General features: G+C 43.0%; 1 protein-coding gene across 2 annotated transcripts in view; it reads left to right on the top strand.

The window, feature by feature from the left end:
* Window positions 1–23,926, top strand: part of Dlgap1 (DLG associated protein 1) — a 439,271-nt gene that overhangs the window by 395,781 nt on the left and 19,564 nt on the right. For both annotated transcript variants that reach the window (XM_048363238.1, XM_048363239.1), the window contains one exon: window positions 12,707–13,128. In XM_048363238.1, coding sequence (XP_048219195.1) covers window positions 12,707–13,128 — 422 coding nt within the window. The remainder of the gene's footprint in view (window positions 1–12,706; window positions 13,129–23,926) is intronic.

Genomic DNA, 23,926 nt, shown 5'->3' with positions numbered 1-23,926 from the left:
AATGACTTGAGGATTTAAAAAAATTATGTAGTGTTAATTGTGAGCTTGCTGTTTTCACACTGAATGGCCACTAACAATCCATCTCTTCCTTCCTCAAATAAACAAGCTGATAAAAAGCACCAGCCTAACAAAAAAAAAGTGAGAAAAGAAAAAAAACAGAGCCCAAAAGATAGGACAAAGAAAGCAAGATTGAAAGACTTTGTAAGAAGCCTAGAGATTCATTACCTTTTGAATGATCACAATTTAGGGAGCCCAAACTAACCCAGCAAAGCCCTCTATTGAGTTGTTTGTTAAGAAATAGGCTTGCAAATTTAAGGTGCTCTTCGGTGCTTCAAATCAAAATAAAATAATCTATTGGTAAACAAATAGCAAGCACCAGATAATGCCTTGCTTCAAGAAGAGATATGGAAATGGAGTGTTGCAAATCTTCCTGGAGTAGGGCCTGGTGGTTTGCACCTGTGATCCTTGCTACTCACCCAGGCTGAGATCGGAGGATCCAGGTTCCAAGCCAACCCAGGTTTTCTCCAATTAACCAGCAAGAAGCCAGAAGTGGAGCTGTAGCTTGAGTGGTAGAATGCCATACTTGAGTAAAACAGCTCAAGGACAGTGCTCAGGCCCAGAGTGCAAGCCTCAGTATTGGCGGGGGATGGGAGGGGGGGGTGCTTGCATAGAGAAAATCTTCCTGAGACACTTGGAGGCAGCCAGAACATCCTCAAAATGCCATGCATATATCAACTGTGCCACAAGCAGCCTTGCGGGGGCGGGGAGGGGGGGCGGGAGTGCACCAGCGAATGCTGGGTCACTAGTTGAAACAAGACTGCTTCTCTTCACGAATCAGTATAGAAATTGATCATTTTCATCAAACATTAGCTGTTGCTCCCCCAATTTCTGCCTCACAGTCCAGCTAGTCCCTCTCTGTTTATAGGATCCACGGGGCCCTTGTTTACTGATTTGCAGGATGGATCTTGAACAAAGCAGGCAGATCTTGGCCAGGCCTTCTCCCAGCGAAGCCGGCAACATCCCACCCGTCCTCTCTCATCCTTTTGACCGCTCTCCAGGAATTTCTATGAAGTCCTCTAGCCTTTCAAGCTGATAATTAGCAAATCTAGTAAGCCGATCCTTTCTGTTGACTAAGATGAGAATGGGAAGCTGCTCCCAGGAAGCTACCCTTTCCTTAAGTAACAATTGTATTTAAGAGTGATTCAAACTGCACTTTGTTACCTGAGCTCATAGTGCCGTGGACACAAAGAGAAAGACTATTATATAATTGTTCCCGCGATAAAAAGAAAAGTAGTATGTAAATTTGCTGGGAGATAACTATATAGGAGCAGGTTAACCATTAATAACTCTGATGGGCTTTAGGAGTAAATGGGGGGGGGGGGAATCTTTTTACATTGTGTACCTTTCCTACAAGAATTACTTCTTCATAAATAATTCAATTAGTGTTAAGAACAGTAAGCAAATATTTTGTACATTCTAAAAAATTACAAGTTACAGAAATAAAATCTTCTCTAATCCTTTAACTAATAGAGTATATTTTACCCACATGCTTTCCATGACTATCAGGGGGCTTATTGAACCCCGGTCCTCTCACCTGTGTCGGCTAGCACTGTACCACTGAGCTACACCCTCTCCAATATTTTTGAAGTTCTTGAAAGCACACAATCTTGTGGCATTTTATAAAAAAGTACAGGGAAGTTTTCTCCATATTATTTACATGCTATGGCAGTTGGGTAAGGAAGCCAATTATGTTCCCTTTACAGACTTAAATATATAGCCATTACAAAATATCTGACATGAAAGAGAGAGAGAGAAAGAGAGAGTACTGGTATTAGGGGTTGAACTCAGGGCCTCATGTTGTTACTTGGTTTGCTCCTCTGCTCAGGGCTAAGTGCTCTACCACTTGAGCCACAGGGCCACTTCTGGGTTTTGGGGGGTTAATTGGAAATAAGAGTCTCACAGACTTTTCTGCCCTGGGCTGTCTTTGAACTGGGATCCTCAGATCTCAGTCTCCAGAGTAGCTAGGATTACAGATGTGAGCCACTAGTGCCCAGCTAAGATTTTCTCCCATTCTGCAGTTTGTCTTCAATCTAGAAATTGTTTCCCTGGTTGTACAGAAGCTTTTAAATTTAATATGATCCCATTTGTGGATTTGTACTTTTATTTCCTGAGCAGTACCTATGTCTACATTTTAAAGAGTTTTCTTATGTGATTCTCTAATAATTTTAAAGTGTCAAGTCTTACATAAGATTTTTGCGCAGAATGAGGGGTGGGGGGCTTAGTTTCCAGTCTTTTGAATGTGAATACCCAGTTCTTTTTTTTTTTTTTTTTTTTTTTTTTTGCCCAGTCCTGGGCTTGGACTCAGGGCCTGAGCACTGTCCCTGGCTTCTTTTTGCTCAAGGCTAGCACTTTGCCACTTGAGTCACAGCGCCACTTCTGGCCGTTTTCCATATATGTGGTGCTGGGGAATCGAACCCAGGGCTTCATGTATAAGAAGCAAGCACTCTTGCCACTAGGCCATATTCCCAGCCCCAATACCCAGTTCTTTCAACACCATTTGTTGAAAGATTATTTTTTATTCAATGTGTGTTTTGGAGCAGTTATCAAAAGTAAGATGTCTGTAGGTATGTGAGCTTCTGGCTTTTTAGCTCTTTTCCATTGTTGTACATGTCAGTTTTTGTGACCTTATCATGCTGTTTTGCTACTATGGCTCTGTAATGTTCTTTGAAATAATGTCTTGTGATGCCCGTAGCACTGATATATCTTGCTTGGGATTGCTTTGGCTCCTCAGAGTCTTTTGAGAATTTCCATATTAATTTAAAACTTTATGTTTCTATTCAGTGAAAAATGATGAAGACTGCTTTCACAAGTGTGGCCATTTTCACAATAATTCTGCCAGTTCGTGAACGTGGAAGACCTTTTTCCATTTTTCTAGTGTCTTCTTCAGTTTGTTTCTTTACATTTTCTAGTGTCCTCTTCAGTTTGTTTTCATGATAGAGATTTTAGACCTCCTTCGTTAGATATATTCTGTGGTATTTAATTTTTTTCTGAGATCCTGAGAATGGTCTTGTTTTTTTCCGATTTCTCCTTCAGTCAGTTCGTTATTGATATATAGAAAAGCTACGGATTTTTTTGTATGGTAACTTTTTATTCTGCTATTTTATCAGAAGTATGAGACCTGAAGAGGTTTTTTGCTGGAATCTTTAGGGCCTCTTAAGTATAGGATTATAACATCAACAAATAGGGACATTTTTAGTTTCTTCTTTTCTATTTGTATCTTTTGTGTGTGTGCCAATCCCGGGCTTGAACTCAGGCTATCCCTGAACTTTCTTGCTCAAAGCTAGCACTCTACCTATAGAACTACAGCTCCACTTCCAGCTTTTTGCTGATTAATTGGAGACAAGGGTCTCATGGACTGGCCTGCTTAAGGCTGTCTTCCAACCCTAATGCTCAGGTTATGGCTTCCTGAGTAGTTAAGATTATAGGCATGAGCCACTGGCACCTAACTATTTATCTTGCCATATTGCTCTGACTAAGAATTCAAGAAATATATTAAACAAGAATGGAGAGGCTAGACACCTTTGCATTGTTCTTGACTTTAGAGGAAATGGTTTCAGTTTTTTTCTTATTTAGCACATTTTAGCTATGGATTTGAAATATATAATCTTTATTATGTTGAAGTATATGTTCCTTACATTCTTTGTTTCTTTAGGGTTTCTTGATCACGAGATGTTAAATTTTGTCAGGATTTTTTTTTCTGCAATTATTGAGCTGACCATGTTGACTTCTTTCATTTAGTATATTTTTTTTTTCCTGCCTATCCTAGGGCTTGAACTCTGGGCCTGGGCGTTGTCCCTGGGCTCCTTTTGCTCATGGCTACCACTTTGAGCTGCTCTGCCACTTCCAGTTCCCAGGTGGTTAATTGGAGATAAGAGTCTCACAGACTTATCTGCCAGGGATGACTTTTAACTGCAATTCTCAGATCTCAGCCTCCTAACAAACTAGGATTACAGGCCTGAGCCACCAGCACCAGGCTGTGATGGTTATTTTGTTTTTTAGTTTTGTTGGTCCTGGGGTTTTAACACAGAGCCAGGGCACTGTGCCTGAGGTTCTTTTGCTCAAAGCTAGGGCGCTACAACTTGAGCCATGCCACTTCTGGCTTTTTGAAGTAGTTTAGCGAAGATAAGAGTCTCCAGCAATTTCCTGGCCCCGGGGCCGACTTCAAACCGAGATCCTCAGATCCCAGCCTCCAGAGTTGTGTTAGTTATTTTTTAAGATAAGGCTTGCTTTATGCTTCCTTTTGCCACTGAGATGACAGGTATACACACAGCTGTATTTAGCTCTTGAGCTTCTCATGTACCTGGGATGGCAATCATGGGCTTCTATGCCCAGCCCTTGGTTCAAATGGAGTCTTTCTTGTTCAGGTGCTTGAGTTGACCTTGAACTGTTATTCCCCAGTCTCCATCATCTCATTAGCTAGGATAGTAGGCTTGAGACATATGCATTCAGTTTCAATGATTTATTTATTTAGTGCCAATATTGGGACTTGAACTCAGGGCCTGAGAGCTGTCTTGAGTTTTTGGCACATGGCTTGTGCTCTAACACTTGAGCCACAGCTCTACTTCTGGTGTTTTGGTGGTTAATTGGAGATTAAGTAACTGGGATTATAGTCATGAACCACCAGTGCCTAACTTTTTTTTTTTTTAGTGTTACCTCAACATTGTATTTCTAGAATAAACTCTATGTTATCCTCCTATATAATTCTTTTTATGTGTTGTTGAATGATTGAGTAATGTTTGATTCTAAATTTTTGTATTTATATTCATGAGAGATTTTTGTTTTTATACTTTTCATGTGCTATCTTTATGTTTTGGTATCAAAATAATTCTATGTTGGAGGTAAGAAATACCTTTTTTGCTCCTTTCAGATAGTTTGTCAAGTGGGCTGGGGATATGGCCTAGAGGCAAGAGTGCTTGCCTCATATACATGAAGCCCTGGGTTCAATTCTCCAGTACCACATATACAGAAAATGGCCAGAAGTGGTTCTGTGGCTCAAGTGGCAGAGTGCTAGCCTTGAGCAAAAAGAAGCCAGGGACAATGCTCAGGCCCAGAGACCAAGGCCCAGGACTGGCCAAAGAAAAACAACAACAACAGATAGTTTGTGAAGTTTGTTTATTTTGTCATTAACATTTGTTGAAGTTAGCTGAATCTGGAACTTCGTTTCTGGGAAAGCTTTCTCTTGCCCATGATCATGCTCTGTAGAGGGCTGGGCTTAATGCACAGTCCTCCTGCTTCAGCCTTCAAGTCCTGGAATTACAGGCGTGCACACCACACCCAGCTGGAACATTATACTTTTGCACCCAAATCTCCTCCATTTCCATTTACCTTTCCCTAAGCAAACCAGTTCTATACTTTAATTGTTTTTCCTTTCTTCACACACGGCTCATAACTTAGTACAATGTCAGTTGATGTAAAAATCTCTTGATCAATGTGTGACTTCAGTGTGTAAATACTTGGGCCTTTAGTGACTTGGATCTCTTCAACTAAGCAAGATGTTTAAATAAAGTCACAACAAAGGAGGCATCTCTGATAGGCAGCCAGCCCAGAGACCACAGATTTGGGAAGACTGTTGGCAGCCAACTACCTTTCTTCTTTGTCTACCCAGAAACCCTCAATCTATCCATACTCCTCTCTGTTTTCTTGGAGAACAACATAACCTCGTCACCCTCATCAATATCTTCCCGGTGCCAAATGAACAATACCATGACCCTGCCACATAGTTCTTTACGCTGCACCTGGGCTTTAAAGGTGTGACCTTCCTGCGTTTCAAATTGCAGAAGTTTAAAACGTGGCCTCAACTCTTGATCTTATACATTCCATCTTGCCTCCCTCCCTTCTTCTCTCGCTCTGCCTTCTTCTCGCTTCCTTCTCCCTTCTCCGCTTTCTTTCCTTCCCTCATTTCTCCCTTCTCTCCTTCCTTCCTTTTTCTTTCTCTTTCCTTCCTCTTTCTCTTTCCCTTCCTCTATCCTTCTCTTCTTTCTTTCCATCCATTTTTCCTCTTCTTTTTACCTTCTTTCTTCCTTTGTACCAGTTTTTTCACAGCCATTTACTGTGCCAAAAGAAAAATGATCATCTGATTTATAAAACTGGTGACCTCCACATAACCTAAAAATAAGATTCAATAAGAAATTATTAAAATGTCATTATTTTCAACATACATGTTGCAAGAACGGAATTATGTACCTTGAGGGTAGGGATGAGATGGGGAAGAATGATGGAAGGGGTAACATTGATCAAGATGCATTGTACTCATAACCTGCCTCACGGAGTTGAAACCCTCTATATAACTACTTTGTAAAAAAAATGATGTTTGAAAAACAATGAATAAGGGCTGGGGATATGGCCTAGTGGCAAGAGAGCTTGCCTCGTATACATGAGGCCCTGGGTTCAATTCCCCAGCACCACATATACAGAAAATGGCCAGAAGTGGTGCTGTGGCTCAAGTGGCAGAGTGCTAGCCTTGAGCAAAAGGAAGCCAGGGACAGTGCTCAGGCCCTGAGTTCAAGGCCCAGGACTGGCCAAAAAAAAAAAGAAAAGAAAAACGATGAATAAGACCTCTCATGCTTGGTAGTTAGCACAGGTCAGTAGCTAGTGAGTGACTGACCTCAAGTTCCAGTTGCTGAAGCAAAGCAACTCCATCTCAGGGACTTTCAACTAAAAAACAAAACAAAACCGTGTTGAGATTCAGAACCAAGGTTCTTATGGTGATAGCCCACTGAAGATATTAGCTCCCACCCAACTGGAATGAAAGAAACTGGCAGATGATAAGGGGCCCCAGTCATTATCTGTGATCCTCTTCTCCATACACAAATATGTGTTATTCCGAATGCAGAAAATCCTCATGTGGAAAACCTTTTTTTAATCTTATTTTGCTTCAAGAGATCTGCAAGCAAAAGAAGGAGGAATGTGGAAGATTTAAAATAAACAATAGAAGCCTGGTGCCAGTGGCTCATGCCTATAATCCTATCTACTCAGGAGGCTGAGATGTGAGGATCTTGGTTTGAAGCCAACCCCAGGCAGAAAAATTCCCAATGAGTCTCTTATCACCAATAAACTACTCAAAAAAGCTGCAAATGGCACTGCAGCTTCGAGTGGTAGAGTGCTAGCATTGAACACAAAGAGGCTTAGGGACAGTGTCCAGGCCCTGAGTTCAAGCCCCCCCCCCCCCAAAAAAGATGCTTTTTGTAAGACAGTTTGATGGCCAAGATAGAGCCGCTACAATCCAGCTGTACGGCAACCCTGGCTCCTTCGCACTCTGCCCTGACAGAAGCTGACCTGATAAGAGTAGTAAACTTTTAGCTGTGTGGGGAGGCTTGAGGCTGAGACCAAGAGGACTGCAAAGTGAGGCCAGTCCAGGCAAAGATCCCACAAGACCATCTCAACTAATAAAAGCAGGCTGTGGTGAGCAAGCTTGTCATTCCTGCTACATGGAAAGCATAAATACGAGGATCACAGTGGAGGCGACCCCAGGTGGAAACGTGAGACCCGGCTTGAAAAATAAGGAAAGCCAGTATGGCTGAGGGCATTGCAGAAATGGCAGTGTGCCTGCCCAGCAAGTGCAAGGCCCCAAGTTTCACACCCCAGTATCTCCAAAAGAAAAAAGTTAACTTGGGGCAAGTATTCGTTTTTGGTCTCAGTCTTCTCCCTCTGCCTTGCTTTTGATGCTTTATTTTATCTAATGTTGGGTGTTCACCAGTTAAAAGTTCCTACTTCACTCAATACCAACATGGCTGGTCTTTGAGAAGACTTTTCAGAGGAACCTGAATGAAAAATGTCTGAGGTTCTTACAAGAAGAGAAACAACAGCCAAAAACTAGTATTTCCCTCTTGAAACTAGATTTAGCCCTAAAAAGGGAGAGGCCAGGGGGTTTTTGTCATGGAAATAGTTATTCTTCCAAAGAGATGATGGCTTAATTCTTCATTTGTTACCATTGTTATTGAGTTTTCAGAGAGGAAAAATAAAGCAATAAAAACAAAAACCCTCTAATTAGAAACAGAAGTTAGATTTAGTGCCCATACCTGTAATTCCAGCACTCAAGAGGCAGGGCCAGGAAGACTGTGGGCTTGGGCTCGCCTGGGCCACATTTTGAGATTCTGTGTCAGGAAAAGCAATAGAAACTTCTCTCATAGAAGCAGTGGAAAGCAACTGCAAAAGTGAATGCTACCGAGTGATTCGCTGTGATTGAGAACAGCTGGGGTCCTGTGGCCTGTACAGGTCCATCCAGTCTTTCATTTTTCTGTCCCTGAGGCAGGCATGCTGGCCAGCAGTTTTCACAACTTGTAATCAGTACACAGTGGGCCTGCAGGGCAAGAAGGACCACAGAAGCTTCAAGAGTGGAAATTGTGGGTTTGGAAACAGCCAGCTCCAAGGTACAGCTTTTAGGGTTATACCTTCAACTGATGAAATGAGCTGGGTGCTGGTGGCTCGGGCTTATCATCCTAGCTACTCAGGAGACTGAGATCTGAGGTTCTAGCTCAAACCCAGCCTAGGCAGGGAAATCTGTGAGACTCTTATTACCCTCCAAAAAAGCTGGAGTGGAGCTGTGGCTCAAGTGGTAGTGCACCAGCCATAAGTGATAAAAGCTCAAGGATAGCACCCAGGCCTTGAGTTCAAGCTCTAGGACCAACACATAAAAACACAAATATATTTTTTTAATTGCAGAAACTAAACTGATCCTCTTATATGTTCCTGTCAACATTTTAAAACAATAATAACAACTCGATGGCTTTACACATGAAAGACCTAAAACAGCTTTGTGAAGCAGGTGATTGAAAGCTCCGGGTAGAAGAAAGCCCTTGCTTCGGGAACTTAATTGATAGAAGCGAGCAGCTTGGACAGGGCTGCCTGAGTTCAAAGGCACCGCTTTTAATTCCAAACCATTTTAATTTTGCTTAACTTGTATTTCTTTCTGGGTGACTAAACTGCAAAGTTCTATTAATCTACTGCCAAGTGATTTTTTCTTAAGAAGGTGGATCCATTACAAGCTCTGCAGCTTGGAGACTGCTCTCAGGAATGCTGGGGTAGTTTTGTAGAGATAAAAACCGGCTGGGGAAAGTAGGCTGTTCTCTTTTCTGTGGAACAGATTTTTTTTGTCTCTGGCAAATGATAGAAAACAATCAGAGATTAGTCCTGGTGGAAGTTTGGAAATGTAACGCCTCTGGCAACATGATCGTGGGGAATGAAGTCTGGAGTTAAAGCAGTTGGGATTTTGTGTTAGTAGAACAGCCACAATGTCAACTGTGGTGAGGGCCCATCCAAGTCACACACATGCATCTGGAAAGGAAGCCCAGCTGCAGAGACCGGTGTGACATTAGGGGATGAATGGAAGAAGGCAGACATTGCTACTACCTCCCGGACACAAGGACTGCTTGCAAGAGCAGTGTAGCAGAATTGTTCTTCCTTTCTGTGCTAATACAAGAGACTTGTAATTTTACATAATTTCTGAATTTCACATAATTTGATTAAAAATTTGTTGTTGCTGTTGTTTATTTTCTTCGGTCCATTTAAGCATTAAAGAATTTATAAAAAGTGCCCAGGTGGTAGTGGCTCATGCCTGTAATCTCAGCTACTCAGGAGGCTGAGATCTGAGGATTATGGTTCAAAGACAGCCCCAGCAGCAAGGTCTGTGGGACTCTTCAATTAACCACCAGAAGGCCAGAAGCAGAGCTGTGGCTCAAGTGGTAGTGCCAGCCTTAAGTGACACCCAGGCCCTGAGTTCAACCCCTATACTGGCAACAACAACAATGAAAACCAGATCGGTGAACTGGGGTGTAAGTTCAGCAGTAGAGTGCTTGACTGGCATGCATAAGGTCCTGGGTTCAATCCCCAGAGCAGCAAGCAAACACAATTGCTTCTTCCTTGGGGAAAAAAAAGTTACTGGGTCTGATCATGGTGGCAGATATAATTTCTTGAAAACATCAAAGGTTGAAATGGGCTGGCTTTGGTTGGTCTAGCTTCATAAAATGAATGGTCAGAATCATGACATAACACGATGATTTGACCATCCTAATGACTAACACAGATAAATACCATGGCTAGGCTTTCTTTGACATTTATTCTCTGGTGTGTATGTGGAAATGGATTCACTGAAGTAATTATTCTGTCTCCTTTTGATAATTCTGGGTCTTCCAAAATCTTGCCCATAACTACTTTCCAGTATTGTTCTTTTTTTATGATGGAACTCATTATTTGGGGGCATGGTTTTTTCTGAATAATTATTTATTTATTGTCAAAGTGATGTACAGAGGGGTTACAGTTTCACATGTAAGGCAGTGGGTACATTTCTTGTTCAACTCATGCCAGTATTGTTCTTGTCATTATTTATTTTGATGGACTAGAGTATTAGTTTTAATTGACTTTGACAGGGCTGTCCAGAAGCATTAAGAAAAGAACATATTACCTTATATAGTTCAGTGTTGGACAGCCATTGTTTGGTGCACAATCCTTTAAGAGTAGCATTGTCAGATGTGAGATGGATTGGAAATCACCAGGCAGGCAAATTCCTTAAATGGTGTGATTATGAGCCACCAGAGGAAATGTCACACCTGTTATAAAGGCAACTTTCCAAACACTGGAGAATAACAAGTGTGGAAGAGGATATGGAGCAATTGTAACCCTTGTGTGCTGTTGGTAGGAATGCAAAATGGTGTAGGTGAGATGGAAAGCACTATGATAGTTCCTCAAAACACACCATTACTAAACCAGGAGGCTGAGATCTGAAGATCATGGTTCAAAGCCAGCCTGGGCAGAAAAGTCTGTGAGACTGTTTCCTCCAACAAAGCAACAGAAAAATCTAGAAGTGGAGGTTGTAGCTCAAGTGGTAGAGCATCAACCTATAATGATAAAGCTAACAAAGCATTTTAGAGCCTAAGTTCAAGCCCCAGTATTGATTGTCACACACAAAAAGAAAATGTGGTGGTGCTGCTTGCACATAAGATGCAAATGTATTTTATGCCACTGAACCATATATTTAAGAATGGTTGGGCTGGGAATATGGCCTAGTGGCAAAAGTGCTTGCCTTATATACATGAAGCCCTGGGTTCCATTCCCCAGCACCACATATATAGAAAACAGCCAGAAGTGGCGCTATGGCTCAAGTGGCAGAGTGCTAGCCTTGAGCAAAAAGAAGCCAGGGACAGTGCTCAGGTTCTGCGGCAAGCTCCAGGGATGGCAAAAAAAAAAAAAAAAAAAAAAAAAAAAAGGTTGACATGGTAAAGTGTATGTTTTATCACAATAAAAATAAAATATTAAACTAGTAAATAACAACAACCACCACAGAAACCACAGTGAAGAGATGGAATTAAGATACCGTCATCCATGGACTTTAATTGCTTCCTACCTGCTTCTGAGGCCAATGAAGCCTTTTGTGTTGAAAATGACATCAGGCTCTCGCCTTCAATGCAGCAGTCATGGAGAAAAGCAGAGCTCTTGGCTTGAGAACCACCGGTGCCATGGTTTACCCATGCAAAATACCCAGAGGGAACTGTTAGTTAAGACGTCTTTTGTCACATTGGAAGGAAAAGTATAGGTACAGGGGAAGGCAGTGTCAGAGAAATCTAGAACTGTAAGCAGCTCTGTACCAAGAAGGCTTTGAACGAGACTGGAACAAGGACCTACAGAACTAAGAGGCACATTCTTGAACCTTTCCAGAAGAGGTTTTCATGTGAGTGGGAGCCTAAGAAGACTTTGGTTTGCTTTCAGGAAGTCTCACTTGATAAGAACTACCCTGAGGAAAATGCAGGATTTATGATAGTCTTGGTCCAGGCCAGGCTGTGGTTTTCTCCAAATTTCTAAGCAAATTACATCGACTAGGATATAATTGAATTGTTTCCTTACCCGTCACCATCCTTAATTTCAGGACTTAAGTCATGCCAGACTTGTAGAAGTTGGACACGATATGAATTATACTAACTTTGGTTAGCTCTGTACTTTGTCCCACATATAAAATCGCTGAAAACGTGCGTTAATATTCCATAGTGAACAAAAATAAGAATTGTGCAGTCATTTTATTAGATCCATGGTGATCAACCTGCTTGAATCAAGGACCTCCCCCCACATCCCCCAAACATACAGTCAGAGAAGAATGAAATTTTGCCTCAAGTTCTGCACAATTAGGTCAAACTGGAGCCTTCAGCGTGCTAGGCAGGCACTCCCCCACAGAGACTCACCTGTGAGGACTTTTTTTCGGCTGCTTACTTTTGAGATAAGCTCTGGCTTCCTGTCTGGGCCTGGACCTGGGACTGTACTGTGGTCCTCCTGTTTTTTGTTTTTTTTTTTCACTTCTCCTTGTAGCTAGATAACAGGTGCATTTCACCACACCCGGCTATGGGTTTAGAAGAAAGCCTCCACCAATCTCAGCCTCTGAGTAGCTAGGATTATAGGTGTGAGTCAAGGGTACTCACCTTCTAGAAATATCTTTGAGGCTAGGGCATTTTAGCACACTCCTGTACTTCCAGCTTCTTGGGAGACAGAAACAGGATGACTGTGAGTTCAGAATCAGCCAAAGCAAAATTAGCAAGACTCAGTTTCAAATACAGAATACAAAGCGAAGGGCAGTGGTGTGACTCGGTGCCTAGCAGGTATGAGACCACCCGAGGAAAGAAAGAAATACCCTTGACTGACATCTCTCTTTTTCTATTCTCCCAAGCTTCCGCAGGTTTACTCGATCTAACAGTGTGACCACAGCGGTACAGGCCGACCTGGACTTCCACGATCATCTGGAAAATTCTCTGGAATCTATAGAGGACAATTCATGTCCCGGTCCAATGGCCAGACAGTTCTCCCGGGACGCCAGCACCTCCACCGTTAGCATCCAGGGCTCGGGGAACCATTACCACGCCTGTGCCGCCGATGATGACTTTGACACCGACTTTGACCCCTCCATCCTGCCTCCTCCGGACCCTTGGATCGACTCGATCACAGAAGACCCCCTGGAGGCCGTGCAGAGGTCCGTGTGCCACCGCGATGGCCACTGGTTTCTGAAGCTTCTCCAGGCAGAGCGAGACCGCATGGAAGGGTGGTGCCAGCAGATGGAGCGAGAAGAACGGGAGAACAACTTACCGGAAGACAGTAAGTAAAGCCCATCCACACCCCCAACTTAGGTCACGGGTCCTTTGGATGTGTTGACTGTGTTGTTTTCCTTTCCTGCCAGCTTCTCTTTCAGTTTCCCACCCCCCAAACCAGAGTGTGGGGGAGAGCTAGGCCATTCCAGTCGAGTGGCCAGAAGCTTTGGGGCTGCATACTAGGAAGGCCCTGGGCAGACGTCTCCCGGGCTAGCTCAAAGCCTGTGAGCTCCATGCGACATGGCCCTATTCCCTACGCCTTGCCCAGGATGGTCTTGAAGCACTGCTCGCTCTCAGATGACTGCAAATAAGTCTTTGTACTTCGAAGGTGTATAGTTACATGTGTGCATGGAGCATCATACGCTTTACAGTTTTATTACTCTCGTTAACATACCATACTAAAGTAAAGCTGTCTGGGCCTTGGTGCTTCATGCCTATAAATCCTAACTAATTAAGAGGCAGAGGTGGAGAGTATCATGGTTTGAGACCAGCCTAGGCAAAAATGTCCTCAAGCCTCCATCTCAACAGAAAAGTGAGTGCAACAGCACATACCTATCCTTCCAGCTATACCATCCTTCTAGAAATATGAAAATACAAAGGGCTGGTGGCATGGCTCAAAGGGTAGAGCACCTATTTGTCAAGCACAAGACCCTGAGTTCAAACCCCAGTACTGGAATGAATGGCATTTTATGGCGCATGCATGCATGTGTGTGTGTGTGTGTGTGTGTGTGTGTGTGTGTGTGTGTGTCCGTGCTCTTTTCACTAAAGACTCTTCCAATTGAAGCACACTAACATCTCACAGCCGCTGCTTCCCTGAAATGGCTTCACATCTCAAGCCTTCTGAGTATCTAGGATTACAGGTATGAGCCACTGACACCCAGCTGATTTGTTTTTGGAAAAATAACTGTCGTGAATTCAGCCACAACAGTCATCAAAGAGATTGTGTGTGTGTGTGTGTGTGTGTGTGTGTGTGTGTGTGTGTGTGTATGAATTAGAGCTTGAACTCAGGGCCTGGGCACTTTTTCTTAGCTTGTTTGCTTAAGGCTGGCACTTTACCACTTAGATCAGAGCTCCACTTCTGGCTTCTTGCTAATTAATTGGAGATAAGTCTCACAGACTTTGCTGTCCAGGCTGGCTTTGAATTGTGATCCTCAGAACTTAGCCTCTTGAGTAGCTAGACTAACAGGCATGAGCCACTGATGAAGTTTAATATAGTGATGCACTAAACGCACCAAACCAGCTGTGTGAAGAAACAAGTTTTCTGTAAAAGAATTACATTGTTTGAAAAGAGAGTCTGGAAGATAACAGTTACTGGTCATGGGTGTGATGTCCTTGCTAAATCAGCTCTTTCCTAGCTCTTCTTCCTTTCCTCCTGCTTGAATCCTATTGCCTCACTCATTTCTTGCAAGTTAGACAATTCATAAGTCGATTTCTGTAAACTTCCCTTGCTCTTTTATCTTATGAGTACAAACAGTTTGACCATGGGAAAATACATGTCCTTGCTATTTGTCCCTAACTCTTTGTACCATGCAGACTCACCTGAGCCTAGATCCACAGCCTAAGTGTTGATCTTCAGGCACAATTACAATTATTTTTCTAGTGACAGGTAAAAGAAGCACTGCTCGGAAGCTCTAGATGGGGACTGGGCAGTTTTCAGTAGAAAAGTTAATAGATGGGCTGGGGATATAGCCTAATGGCAAAAGTGCCTGCCTCGGATACACGAGGCCCTAGGTTCGATTCCCCAGCACCACATATACAGAAAACGGCCAGAAGCGGCGCTGTGGCTCAAGTGGCAGAGTGCTAGCCTTGAGCGGGAAGAAGCCAGGGACAGTGCTCCGGCCCTGAGTCCAAGCCCCAGGACTGGCCAAAAAAAAAAAAGTTAATAGATGCCTGTACTGGTACTTGGACTTGGTGCCTGGAAGATGTCTCTGAGTTTCTTTTGCTCAAGATTAGTGCTCTACCATTTGAGCCACAACTGCATTTCTGGCTTTTTGCTAATAAGTGAAGATAGGAGTCTCGTGGACTTTCCTGCCTGTGCTATCTTTGAAGTGAGATCCTCAAAGCTCAGCCTCCTCACGTAGTTAGGATTAGAGAAGTGAGCCACCAGTGCCTGGCAACAAAATGCATTTTTATTCTCCCTTCTCCTAGGTTGTACTCCAAACTTATTGTATGGAAAAATACCATCTAATCCCAGGAAAATGTTAGGGAATATGCCAGTGTCTTAAGGAGTGACTGGTTGTGGAGCTGCTGCAGAATAGGCTGAGCTGTCTTTGATTTCTGTTCATTCAGTTCATTAATGCAGGACTTGTTGACACTCCCTAGGCTATTAGAAATACTAACAGTATTCTTTAATTGGATTCTGATCTCACACTGGCTCTTCTCTCAACCTAACTTCAAGATGGTAAGGCAGGTAGTGATTGCATAAAGATGTAGGAAACTCTTCCTGGGACTAAAGGAGCTATGAAAACAACACCATTCTGATACTACTCACATATGTCAAAGGGTGAAAATTGTGCCAAAAATCCAGGTTCTCAAGCTGTGTTTGGGAGCAAAGAGAAGCATATTTGTGTTTTGAAATGAATAGAATCGGTCATGCCAAAACAATGACTATGTAGGAGCTACCCAAGCGTTTGTTGTTAAGGCTGAACTAGGTGCAACTCCCCAGTGTTTTAGAAATACCCTATGCATCTCTGTCAGGTACTTCCAACATTCTTTTATAACAGTCTGTATCTCACTTTTCCTCTAGAATGTAAATTTTCCGAAGGTATAAATTACTCTCTCTCTGTGTGTGTGTGTGTGTGTGTGTGTGTGTGTGTGTGTGTGTGTGCGTGCCAGTATTGGGACTTGAGCTCAGAGTCTGAAAGCTGTCCCTCAGAGTTTTGTTGTTGTTCTCAAGGCTGGCACTCTACCACCACTTGAGCCCCAACTTCACTTCCACCGTTTAGCTGATTAGTTAGAGATGAGAGTTTCACAGATTTTTCTACCTGGGCTGGCTTCGAACTTCCACCCTGAGAAGTCTACCTCCTGAATAGCTAGGATGACAGGCCTGAACCCACCACAGCCACGCACCTAGTCTAATCACTTCTTTTTTTTTTTTTTTTTTTGCCAGTCCAGGGGCTTGGACTCAAGGCCTGAGCACTGTCCCTGCCTTCTTTTTGCTCAAGGCTAGCACTCTGCCACTTGAGCCATAGCGCCACCTGTGGCCGTTTTCTGTATATGTGGTGCTGGGGAATTGAACCCAGGGCTTCATGTATATGAGGCAAGCACTCTTGCCACTAGGCCATATTCCCAGCCCTCTAATCACTTCTTAAAGGTCCCCATTTCTTTATTTCTCACCTCAGTGATTGGATATCAATATGTGATTTTGGGGAACATACTCATTCAGACCATAGCAGTTATTGTTGCCAAAAGCTACAAGGAATGCTCACTTGTAAGAGGCAGGAGATGGGCATCTGCCATGTAGAACCACAAAGAACTTCGACCTTGACCGAGTGGGGCCAAGTCAAGATGGGGCCCAGGCATTCCTTCCAGCTCTAAAGACACAATTTTAAGGCACAAACACTTGAGGCTTTCTCTTTCTTTTCATGCTGAGAGACAAAAACTTCAAACTGCTAGGATTTCAACATTTTAAATAGCACAGCTGCAAACCCCTTGGGCAGGGTGCCCCTGATTTCAAAGGAGGCCAAACCAAATCAGGGAGAAGCTGACCTTAAAGTAGAAGCAACTCTCCACAGCTAGAAGGGAGGGCCAAGGCACATGGAAGAACATTCATCTTTTTTTGTAATTTATTTATTAATTAAACAAAAATTTTTTGACAAGGTGTTGTGCAAAAAGGGTACAGTTACATAGTAGGGCAGTGTGTACATTTCTTGTGCTATCTTACACCCTGTTTTTCTTTCCCTTCCCTAGGTCAGGTAGACATATATACAATACACAATGTACCAAGAACATATACAGTAGCCACGTGGAAGAATATTCATCTTGTCCTTACAATGCCCCTGCCAGTGGACAGGAGACTTTGACAGGTGCTGTTTTGTTTGCCCTCAAAACAGCTCTCTGGCAGCATCTTGTCCAAGGTTTCAGAACACAGAAGTGTCTGATAGAACAGATACAACATGAATAACATTTGACAAGATAATGATACTTTGTGTTGCTTGGCACTACCCTCAGTCAGCTCTCCACGCATATCTGCCCCTGGTTTCTTGGCAACCACCATTTGTTCTGATAGCTGGCCTGAAGTTGCAGAGAGCCTTTGTTTTCCTAATTCTCTGGATTAACTTGTTTTATTATTAATTTTTTTTTTTTAAATCAAGAGGAGTGGTTAGGGAGAAAGGGCAATCGCATTTGATGGGAGAAGAGCCTGCTTCTAAGCAGCCAGTGTTTGTTTATTAGTTCTTAATCTATGTACACCAGAAACAATAGCATTAGTAACTAGGTCAGCCACTATTATATCTAGCTCTTAGCCAAGCCATGTGATATGTTCTTTGGATCTAACTCTGGGAGGACCCTACTCCAGTGATCATGATAAAGGTGACTTCTTGGAATCCTTTCTCCCATAAAAAGAAAGAAGGAAAAAGGCAACTTGTTTTATTTTATTTGGTGCTAATCCTGAGGCTTGGACTCAGGGCCTGATCACTATTCTGGAAATTTTTTGCTCAAGGCTATCACTCTACCACTTGAACCACAGCTCCACTTCCGTTATTTGTCTTCTTAGCTATTATTTTTAAGTAGTTTATTAGAAATAAAAGTCTGAGAGAGAGAGAGAGAGAGGAGAATATTTTTTAAAAAGCAATAAAAGTCTCACAGACTTTCCTGCCAAATTTGGATTTGAATCTCAGTCTTCAGTAGCTAGGATCATAGGCATTAGCCACCAGCACCTGGCAAAAGGTGTGATTTCTTAACAAAACCCTCCCAGATCTGTTCTTCACAGTCATCATAGAACAATAAATAGGATAGAGAGAAAGGAAAATTCAAATCATACTTGCGTAATTTATTTTGTGAGGCCCTAGGATTATTTACACATTTATACTGGTGAATATAATGAATGCTTCCAATTGTTCCCTTAAAAAATGGTTAGACGAGGGTATGGATCAGTGATATCATTCTTATCTAGATTTGACTCTCAGCACTGTGTGTGTGTGTGTGTGTGTGTGTGTGTGTGTGTGTGTGTAATCTTATCCACAAAAGGCTGCAGCCCCTGAAGATTTCATCATGCTCATACGAATGTGAGCTAATTGGCCTAGCATAGTGGTGTGCACCTGTCCTCCTAGCTACACAGAGGCATAGATACAAGAATTGCAACCCACAGCCAGCTGGGATTAAACGTGAAACCCTACCTGAATAACTATCAAAACAAAAAGGGCTGAGGACATGGCTCGAGTAAAGTGGCTGCCAAACTCAAACTTCATTAATCACACATACACACACATGCACGCACATGCTCACGCACTCCCATGCACGCGCGCGCACACACACACACACATTTTGGTCATGTACTAGAAACATGCCTGTAATTCTCAGGAGATGGAGAATTGCAGTTTGAAGCCAGTCTGGGCAGGAAAGTCCATGAGACTCTTATCTCCAGCTAACCAGCAAAGAGCCAGAAGTGGAAGTATGGCTTAAGTAGTAGAGTACCAGTTTGTTTTTTTTTTTTCCAGTCCTGGGGCTTGAACTCAGGGCCTGAGCACTGTCCCTGGCTTCTTTTTGCTCAAGGCTAGCACTCTGCCACTTGAGCCATGGCTCCACTTCCAGCTTTTTCTATATACATGGTGCTGAGGAATCGAACCCAGGGCTTCATGTATACGAGACGAGCACTTTACCACTAAGCCATATTCCCAGCCCCTAGAGTACCAGTTTTGAACAAAAAAGCAAAGGTATAATACCCAAGCCCTGAGTTCAAGCCTTCACACTGGCAAAAAGAACAAGAAGAAAAATAGCAAAGAGAGAAAGAGAGAGGAAAAAAAGTTTTTTTCACTTTTTAAAAAATGAAATACCTTTCCAAATTCAAAGTATGCAAAAAGGAAGAAGTTTGGTATAAGTATTTGCTCAATGCAACTTGAAGTACAAATTTCAGTGTGTTTAGTTGTAGCCTTTTTAAGTTGAAAGCCATAGGAGAAAAGATCTGCTTCGTTGTAAAGAATTATTCAGTGATCCATTCTCTTGACGCTGTTATCTTAACTCTGAGGGCTCTTCTAGGATCCTGATTTGATGACATCCCTGGGCTGGAAACCACTTCCCATTGACCTGAACTGTGGATGACAAAGTCGCTTAGCCAAGGAAAGAAAACAAGCCCTTACAGCCAACCAGTTACCCCAAGCTGTCTCTCCAAAAGCATAACCATAAATTCTTGGGCTGTGTAGAGCTATTATTTCCCTCGATAAAAGCAGAGCAGAACAAAGACTCCAGTTCTTGTTTTAAACCTTCAGCTCTCCCAGTTGATAGCAGCGTTTGGCTTGATAACAAAATAATGAAACTCTCCAGTGAGTGGGGCTACGTTCTAGCCAGGCAGCTGACAGAGTGCCTGTCTCTCCCCCGCCCTCCCGACACGGAGTAAAATGATACTGGCCTTTCTCAGACAATGATGCTCTTGTGTGAAACAGCTGTCTCAGGAGATGCTCAGTGTTGTTTGACAGTGGCTTGTATGTTACATAGATACGTCTGCTATTATCTAAGTGCGAATGAACTGGCCAGATGGAACTGAATGCTTCTAACTAGGAATGCAGTCTAAGGCTGTGAGGGGAAAATAGACTCAGGTTTCAATGGACCAAGGATGAAATACTGGTTAATTTGTACTCTGAAATCTATCTTTCGCCTCTTGGATTGTTGACAATTTATAGGTGGAATTTTCATGGCTTTATCTGAAACAAACTGATAAACCCAGTGTGTGTGAGCAGGAGGCAGATCCATTCTACTTTAATTTTGCCTGTAGTAGCATCCAGTTAGGGAAACTCACTCTGAAACCTTGGCAGGAATATAGGGTTGGTGAGGAAACCCATAGTGGAGTTGGGTTACGGAAGCTGTGCTCAGTCATTGTTGTACCCAGCTATCCTGGGGATCGCTGGACTTGCCTGTTGGATCCCCGTAGACTGTGAACTACTGGGTGACAGACTGTGCAGCACTTTCTGAGATCTGGCCTTCACCTGCTGCCAATCATGTGTGATATGTGAACCTTTAATGGGTCTGTACACACACACACACACACACACACACACACACACACACACACACACACACACGCTGCAGAATCGCTTCTGGCCAACCTGAAATTAGGGACCACAGGGACATGGCAGCCATGAAAAAGAAATTGTATTGCACTTTAAGCTCAGGTTTTGAGAATGTTCGATTCACTGTGGTGCTAGAACAATAGAGGGCACCCTTTTTGGGGTGTCCTTTTGGAAGGAGCTGTGTCCTCCAAGGAGGACACAAGACCTGGACACAAATCTGTTTGCATGGCTAGTAGAATTTCCTGATTCCAGAAGTTGGGGGGTGGGGGTGGGGATGACCATGGTAGATCCCCCGTGGTTTTCTCCATTGAGAACTAATTCTGGCTTTCAGCTATCTGGAATCTCAAAGCAATTCTCCAAGCATTCAACTATCTGGAATCTGGCCAAACCCTTTCCTTTGGGGGTTTTAAGAAGATTCAATTGCACATACAACTATTGCAATGTGATTGGATGAGCGGAGAAAGGGTGTGGTCATTGCTAACAGGCTGAGTGGGGAAACCAAGGAAAGCTTGTCAGTTCAGATTCTTAAGCATTCCCTCCTCCTGGCTACAGGGCAAGACTCCTAAAATAGGGTCTTATCATCTGCAATTAGGCAAGACCAGTCAGAGAATTTCTTTATGGCTAGCTCCAAGGTTAGTAAAACTATAATCTGCCTAGTGTCCATGGTCTGCCTAGGGGAGGAAAATAAAAAGTGGTGCAAGATGAGATGAAAGTGCTTAGGGACTAGCATGTGGCAGTTAGTTTTCTGGTTGGCACAGTGTCAGTCTACCTCAAAACTTACTCCTTCAGTGGGTCCCAGGGGTTCGATGGTCACAGTTTGTGCAAGCCAAAGGTCATGATCTGGTTGAAATCAGACATATAAACAGGGAAGAATGAGGAAAAGTGCAGGCGTGGTTTGGTGTGGGAGCTTAAGAAGCCCTGAGCAGGGAGAGGGAGAGGTGACAAGGTGGGGTTTTGTACAGGAGGGTGCACAGGACCAGGAGCGGAAGGGTGTGAATGTTGCCAGGATAAGGGAGCGGAGCTATGGCAGACCAGGAGGCTCCTTGCTTAGTATTTAGCACCACAGACACACTTTTGAAGAGACACTTAGGCAGGGGTGCGGGGTGGAGGTTTGGAAACTGCAGTGTCTCCATCAGTTTAAAGGGGAACAAAGGGGGCTGGGGATATGGCCTAGTGGCAAGAGTGCCTGCCTCTTATACATGAAGCCCTGAGTTCAATTCCCCAGCACCACATATACAGAAAACGGCCAGAAGTGGCACTGCGGCTCAAGTGACAGAGTGCTAGCCTTGAGCAAAAAGGAAGCCAGGAACAGTGCTCAGGCCCTGAGTCCAAGGCCCAGGACTGGCCAAAAAAACAAAACAAAAAAAACAAGTGTAATTTTATATAATGACTATTTAAAATAAAAAATATTAAAGGGGAACAAAGATAAGGCTGAACAGCTCAGCTTTCCCTGTCCCAAGGAAGGGAAATTTTTTTTGTTTTGGTTTGGTGTTTTTTTTGGCCAGTCCTGGGGCTTGGACTCAGGGCCTGAGCACTGTCCCTGGCTTCTTTTTGCTCAAGGCTAGCACTCTGCCACTTGAGCCACAGCGCCACTTCTGGCCGTTTTCTGTATATGTGGTGCTGGGGAATCGAACCCAGGGCCTCATGTATACGAGGCAAGCACTCTTGCCACTAGGCCATATCCCCAGCTTCAAGGGAAATTTTTTATATATTTTTTAAATTTATTTATTTGTTTATTAATTGAACACAAATTTTTTGACAAGGTGTTGTGCAAAAAGGGTACAGTTACATAGTAGGGCAGTGTGTACATTTCTTGTGATATCTTACGTCCTGTTTTTCTATCTATTCTCTAGGTCAGGTAGACATATATACAATATACAACGTATCAAGAACATATACAGTAGCCACGTGGCCACGCCCAAGAAAGTTCGCCTAGGGCTTTAAATGTAATGTCGATATTAGACCATATGTCGACAGTACTCTTATATGAACGTACATACCTAGCTTTTGAGCTATTGTATTCCCCTGAGCGGTCAATTTTTGACCTTTATATGTTGAGTAATTGTTTGGTTTTAGTTACATACTGTTGGGTTGCTGCCCCAATCCTGTGGGGAATACTATTTGACTAGCAGTTTTTGGTTTCACAGACTTGGTCTCTACTGTCTCTCCATCTCCCTTTGTTAACAGTCATATATCAGGGAGATCATGCCCCTTTGTTTTCTGTGTTCTAGGCTTGTCTCGCTCAACATTATTTGTTCAAGTTCTGACCATTTCCCTGCAAATAACAATATTTCACCATTCCTAATCGCTATGTAGTATGCCATTGTGTATAAGTACCATATTTTTTGGATCCATTCGTCTGTGGAGGGGCATCTGGGTTGTTTCCATATTTTGGCTATTGTGAATTGTGTTGCAATAAACATGGAAGTACAAATGTCTTTTTGATATCTTGGGGTTTGCTGTTTAGGATAGATGCCTAGGAGTGGTATGGCTGGGTCATAGGGTAGGTCTATATTGAGCTTTTTGAGAAACCTCCATACTGTTCTCCAAAGTGGTTGTACTAATTTGCACTCCCACCAACAATGGAGAAGGGTTCCTCTTTCCCCGCACCCCCTCCAGCATTTGTTGTTTCCTGAGTTCAGAGTATAGGCCATTCTAACTGGAGTGAGGTGGTATCTCAGGGTTGTTTTTATTTGCATTTCCTTTACTGCCAGGGATGTTGAACATTTCCTCATATGTTTCTTTGCCATTTTTCTATCTTCTCTTGTGAAGTCTGTCTTTAGCTCCTTTGCCCATTTCCTAATAGGTTTATTGGGCTTGGAGGGGCTTAGTTTTTTGAGTTCTCTGTAGATGACCGATATCAGGCCTTTGTTGCTGTGCTGGTAAATATCCTTTCCCATATGGTTGGCTGTCTTTCTATTTTGGTGGCTATGTCCTTAGCTGTGCAGAAACTTTTTAATTTGTAGTAGTCCCATTTGTCGAGTCTTTCCCCTATTTGTTGTGCCCCTGGGACTCTATTCAGGAAGTTCCTTCCTGTGCCTATAAGTTCTAGCGTCTTTCCTACTCTGTCCTTCAGTAGTTTCAAGGATTCAGGTCTGATATTGAGGTCCTTGATCCATTTGGAGTTGATCTTGGTGCATGGTGATAGGCTTGGGTCTACTTTGAGTTTTCTGCATATGGCTGCCCAGTTCTCCCAGCACCAGTAGTTGAAGAGGCTATGTTTATTCCACTGTATGTCTTTAGCTCCTTTGTTGAATATCAGTTGGCTGTAAGAGTGCGGTTTTATTTCTGGGTCTTCAGTTCTAATCCATTGGTCTTCCGATCTGTTTTTATACCAATACCATGCTGTTTTTGTTATGATGGCCTTGTAGTAGAGCTTGAGGTCTGGTATTGTGATACCTCCTGCACTGCTTTTTTTGCCTAGAATTGCTTTGGCTATTCTAGGTTTTTTGCTGTTCCATATGAATTTATGGATTGGTTTCTCTATTTCAGTGAAGAATGTGGCTGGGATTTTGATGGGGATTGCATTGAATTTGTCTAACAATTTGGGCAATATGGCCATTTTCACTATATTGATTCTGC

The sequence above is a fragment of the Perognathus longimembris genome, chromosome 15, assembly GCF_023159225.1.
Source record: "Perognathus longimembris pacificus isolate PPM17 chromosome 15, ASM2315922v1, whole genome shotgun sequence".
Classification (NCBI taxonomy): Eukaryota; Metazoa; Chordata; class Mammalia; order Rodentia; family Heteromyidae; genus Perognathus; species Perognathus longimembris.
This window is presented reverse-complemented; position numbering and strand designations above follow the sequence as displayed.